General features: G+C 43.0%; 2 protein-coding genes across 5 annotated transcripts in view; one reads left to right on the top strand and one right to left on the bottom strand.

The window, feature by feature from the left end:
* Positions 1–2,536, top strand: part of plod1a (procollagen-lysine, 2-oxoglutarate 5-dioxygenase 1a) — a 22,476-nt gene extending 19,940 nt beyond the window's left edge. For 2 of the 3 annotated variants that reach the window (XM_035656798.1, XM_035656799.1), the window contains exon 19: positions 1,410–2,536. In XM_035656798.1, coding sequence (XP_035512691.1) covers positions 1,410–1,565 — 156 coding nt within the window. In that variant the 3' untranslated portion in view covers positions 1,566–2,536. The remainder of the gene's footprint in view (positions 1–1,409) is intronic. The other variant, XR_004796556.1, reaches the window with a different exon arrangement.
* Positions 2,537–2,757: 221 nt separating this feature from the next.
* tpx2 (TPX2 microtubule nucleation factor) overlaps positions 2,758–5,387 on the bottom strand; it is a 9,186-nt gene continuing 6,556 nt past the window's right edge. The window contains exons 13-17 of one of the 2 annotated variants that reach the window (XM_035656800.1): positions 5,161–5,334; positions 4,935–5,081; positions 4,745–4,856; positions 3,763–3,950; positions 2,758–3,141 (exon numbers count right to left, since the gene is read on the bottom strand). In XM_035656800.1, the coding sequence (XP_035512693.1) occupies positions 3,031–3,141; positions 3,763–3,950; positions 4,745–4,856; positions 4,935–5,081; positions 5,161–5,334 (732 nt within the window). In that variant the 3' untranslated portion in view covers positions 2,758–3,030. The remainder of the gene's footprint in view (positions 3,142–3,762; positions 3,951–4,744; positions 4,857–4,934; positions 5,082–5,160; positions 5,335–5,387) is intronic. The other variant, XM_035656802.1, reaches the window with a different exon arrangement.

The raw sequence follows: 5,387 nt of genomic DNA, 5'->3' as shown, positions 1-5,387 counted from the left end.
TTTAAAATAACCTGTAGCTTTAACACACTTGCTATCGAGAAAGGCTTAGATGTAGTGAGCAAAGATGAATGATATGATGTTACAGAACTCTGACATCACTGTCGTTAACACAACAACAAACAATTCTGACCCTTCAAATGTTTGTTTTTCTAGTACACCAAAAAACTTCAGACATACTTTCATAGAACATAAAGCCTATCATATATATATATAAAATATTATTGTCTTGGACTGTAATTGAATTATCCCAATATTTCATAATAATATACATTGTTCATTATTGACTGATAATTATTGTGCATCCCTAATAAAAGCCAAAATGAACGGAAGACATGCCCATTGTGGGGCTTGAAGACTTTTAATGTGAAGTATCTCTGCAGGAAGTGTTGAGTTTCACTGACAGCAGCTAATCGGAACAAATGAAATGAATTAGAGAGAACAGTATTGTTGTGTTAGCGTTAAAAGGAGCCAACTGGTGAGTATGACATGACTCTGTCGTACTGATGGAATTACTGCTGTGGAAATGGACATTATACTGAAATGATCAACAGTGATCATTTGCAGGTAAACATGGAGGAGGTGCTGAGTTTGCATTAACAGCTAATTAAAAGGAGCAGACTAATTATGGTGTAATATACTTACAGAGCAGGGGAAATTAGAAATCCATCAGTACCAACCTGTTAGCATTACACTATTATCCCTATTCCACTACAGGAGCTTGACAACCTGTTACCTGGAGGTTGACACAGGCTCAACTGCAGCCTGAGAGAGACCAGCTGGATTCGAACCAGCAACATTGCAGAAGCCACGGGCCATTAAACATGTCCCATAGCCATTTGGCTACCAAACCACTCCTAAAGATGACCCTCAATCATGGCTTGATCTCGACTCAAGGACCACTTACTAGCTTTTTCCAGTGCTTTCAACCAGACTGCCACTCTTTAACAAATCATTTTCCTGGAGTTGTTCTTGACGATACAGGACAGCACCTGCTTACAAACGGTCACATAGGTTGCAGTTTTGAGCAAATTGACTACAATTATTTGGCCACAGCCCATGAGTAATAATGCAAACAAAATGTGCTGCTAGCTTCACATCGGCAATCTGAGTGAGGGACTAAAATTCAAACATTTCCAGGATCTGCATATGGAGTTTGCTCATATGAAGCAGTCCCCAAATTTAGTTCCAGGAACTCGTCCCCAAAGCGTGCGGCAGAGCTGAGGAAACAAAAGCATTCTGTTAAGCTCCTGCAGTGGAAGTTTTGTATTAAGTCAGCTTCCCCTTGACACTAATCTAACCACGAGTTCAACTCAAACTCAAATTAAAAACAGGGATGATTTTAACATGAATGAAACAGGCTGAGCCACCTCATGTCCTGTCAGATGATAACGTGTGCTGTCTCACTGCAGGGTGGCGGATGCAGGTTCCTCCGCTACGACTGCTCCATTCAGGCTCCTCGCAAAGGCTGGGCACTCATGCACCCGGGCCGCCTCACCCACTACCACGAAGGCCTGCCGACCACCGCCGGCGTCCGGTACATCGCAGTGTCCTTTGTGGACCCCTGAACACCCCAAAGATGGCACACATCACCGGCTAGTCCAGACCAAACAACACACGTCTTTCCACACCACAGCTGCTCTTGATTTCCTGATTTAGAGCGCTGACCATTCCTCCGTTCCTTGTTTAAAGTTCAAAATGATATTGCTTCTGTCTCATTTAAAGGATTATACGCAGTTTGTGACTTTGATCAACCTTTATCAGCAGTAGAATACCCATGCTCTATGATGTAATCAAACTAGGATAGGCATGCAATTTGTGCCAGTGCTAGAAAATGAGGGAATTATTTCTCCTGTATCCAAGTTGGAAAAAAGGTGGGAATAACACACTTAGCCAGTGCAAAATTAATGTGACAAATACCGGCCACTGATACGCTAATCTGGAATAACTCGAGGACTAAATGGACTACTGACCTAACATGAAGTTGGGACACTGTTACTCCCACCGTTCTGCCTGTCCTCTGAGAAAATGTTACTGTAGTCCCAGTTCTAAACTAACTGGATCAGAGGGGCTGTGGGAGGACTGGGTGATCAGTTCAACTACTGCAGTCATCACCATCACCACAAGTAGAGCCACTGTGGTGATCAATCTGAAGGCTCCTGTTTGGTCTGGGGTGTGTGTCAATAATCCAGTCGGTCCTGTTGTGCCTTGAGCTGGACTTCTCTCAGGAAGTCACCAGGAGTTCAGCTTAGATTTTATTTTAAAATGGTTTGTGAAAACCTTTATTGTCCAATATTACTTCACTAACACTATCTGGACATTTCTGTATCCAAAACAGTTATTGTCCAACTCCATCTTGAACACTCCAAAGCCTGTTAACCCTCTTATTTATTTTTTGTACATTTTATTTGATAAAGCCCAAAATCAAAACACTCCACTGATGTAGAGCAGCTGAGTTTCTAAAAGTGTGACATACTAAATTGTCATTGTTACAACTCACTGTGCTTTGAACACAACTCCAATAAAACAGTGAACCCAACAGAAGAGTGTCTGAACTGTATCTATAGTGTCTGCTGTGCCTCAGTTACAGAAAAGGAAGATTCACACAGCTGACACCCAGGGCTTTAAAAGTTTCTATAGAGTAAAGCAGAAGTCAGGCTTTAGCACAGCGCCACATTGAAGTTTAAAAGTGATGTTGGCCTGTGTTACACTGACATTAGTTGTCAGAATTTCTAATGAAAAAGGGCACATAACCGTTGGTAATGTTTTTAGAACGTTTAATTGAAAAGGAGAGTTAATAAAGAAAGAATATACAACAATAATAAGAATAAACACATGGTTAAAATCTAAAGCTCAACATGGAACAGACAAAAACAGAGCTCAAGTCAAAATGCCCCTCTATTCACAACTTTACAGCCAGTATACATTTGGAATACATGCATGTTTAAGGGCATCCTGCTAAAAAAAGAAATATGAAAAACATTTGAAGTAGTAAAATAAGCAGATTTTTACAGAGTGGGTGAGGTGGGCAGATCACAAGCGGAAGCGGTCAGAGAAGTTTGGTGACTGCGGGACTGTGAGAGGAAGTTCACTCTTCTTCAGTGCTACAGGTTTGTAGTGTCTGATGGGCTGAGCCTTATGAACCTGCAGAGGAGAACAATCTGTTAGACTGCAGTCTGATCCAACTGATCCTTTACCAAGTCACAACCAGTTAGACTAAAATATATATCAAACCCGACTTTATTTTCTTTGCCAATTTTAAGTCACTTCTTGTTACATACCCAGTTTGAACAACGAAACTAGCCATAAATATTTTGAGCAGGGAAAATGCAAAATGCAATACATGCCTGTAGATGCATTTACTTTATCTGCTCTTGGTCACTCACATGGATCAGGTACATTTAAAAACCATTTGGAATAACCGTGCTGTAGGATCATGATGCTGCTGACAGTAAGTTGACTCACTTTCCAAACTGAAGAAGCTCACTACCATTTGGTGCCTTAAATACAATCTGTTTTTGCTGCATTAAACGTTAGCAAAGCCCATATGAGGTTTGAGGAGGTTATGATACAACAATTAGTTTCAAGCCCTGTACTATAACACTACCATAAAATGCATTGTGCTCTAAACATATGCCTGAATTTCCTATAGAATAGAATTTATTTTGATATTGGCAGCCACACTCTGTAAATACACAATTGAAAACCCCGGACTGGTTGACCACTAAACAACCCTACTGGTGGTAGTCGGTGTTCTGCAGTCACCTGTTCTTGCCGCAGCCTGGCGATCTCATCTTTCTCCCTCTGCTCCTCCTCTCGTCTCTGCTCCTCCTCCATCAACGACCTGAGCGACTCCTTCTCGCTGGCCAGACGCTCGTACTCCTGCCGCTCCCGGGCCCGCCGCTCGGTCGACAGCTCAAAGGCCTCCACAGCTGTGGAAGAGCGAATGCCTTCTAAAGAGTGCCATCACAGATGGTGGAAACAGGAACAGCAAATTACAACACTGAACAATGCCTCAGCCCCGGAGAAGGAAGCTGACGCACTCTTCAGCAGCCTGGAATATATCAGACAACATTCAATACTCATCATCATGTGGCTACATTACAACCAGAGCTGGGACATACAGCCGCAGTCACTATCAGAACAATATTTTCACTGTATCAAACTGTTTGGCAAACAGCTGAAATCCTACTTTATTTTCTCAAAACAGGACAGAGAAACTGAATGTTATCATATCTTCATAGAGTAGTTAAAAATGAAATAGTGCCCAGCCCCAGTTATAAATGTGACCAACATGATCTGATGATTTTAGCTCATAGATGGAACAGGTGTTTCAATTATTTTGTCCACCCATTTATATTAGTGAGAGTAGGCTAAATAACAGACACCTCTGTATTACACAATATACAACTTCCAAAATGAACAGAAACATCAGCAGGATTTTTGCACTGTAAGCCTTTCAGTGGGTCACCCACGTGTTTTATGCCAGAGGCAACAAACTGCAGGACTGGGACTGAATATAGATTTTTCTAGAACAAAACCCACACAATAAATTTGCAGTGGAGGATTAGTGGAAATATGATAAACATAAATATCCTGATTGAGGCCTCAATGGGACAACAATTGAGCTGTGTTTGGATCAGCAGGGAGATCCTCACAGTGCTCCAACTCTCTAAAAGCATCAGTACATGGAAGCTGCAGGGTTTGGGTCAGTGTTTGCTGGTGCAGCTCTGGATGTCAGTCTTACCCACTGCAGGCCGGCTCTCCTTTTTGGGCTGGAAAGGCTCTTTGTGTGTGACTGTGTTGGGCCTGGCTTTGAATATCGCTGCTTCCTCCTGTTGCTTCTGCTCTTCTTTCACCTACAAGGCACAGAGGTTGGGTTTCAATTCCAAGGCAAAGATTGTTGAGAAAAAACAAAAAACACAAAACAATCATACCATCTGTTCCCAGCGGGTGTTCCTCATAGCTCCCCGCTCATCTAGGAGCAGTCTGAAGGGCTCCGGCTTTGTGGGTTCTAGCTTTTTCTTCTCAGGGAGGAGCACAGTGTCGAAGTGTGGCAGCGGTTGGGCCTTGAACTGTGGTACCTGAAAGGAAACAAGTTCATTTAACAGCTGTGTCTATGCTGGAGGTCAGAGGACACAGGGTCAGACGGTGCGACTCTACCTCTTCATTTCGCTTCTCCTCCAGCTTCTTCTCTTTCAGAGCCCTCCGCTCTCGTTCCCTCTCCTCAAAGGAGAAAGGACAAACCTCCACGTGGTGGTTCTCTGGTAGCCGGGGCTGGAAGGGGAGGCCGAAGTGTGGCACTGGGGGGGGCTTGATTGGTGAGAGCTGTTTTACCTGACAAAGAGAAAGGGCCCAGCAGGCTCAACGTTATTTATATGGGGATGGCT

Source organism: Morone saxatilis, unplaced genomic scaffold (genome assembly GCF_004916995.1).
Source record: "Morone saxatilis isolate NCDOM2014 unplaced genomic scaffold, NCSU_SB_2.0 Contig15, whole genome shotgun sequence".
NCBI lineage: Eukaryota > Metazoa > Chordata > Actinopteri > Moronidae > Morone > Morone saxatilis.
This window is presented reverse-complemented; position numbering and strand designations above follow the sequence as displayed.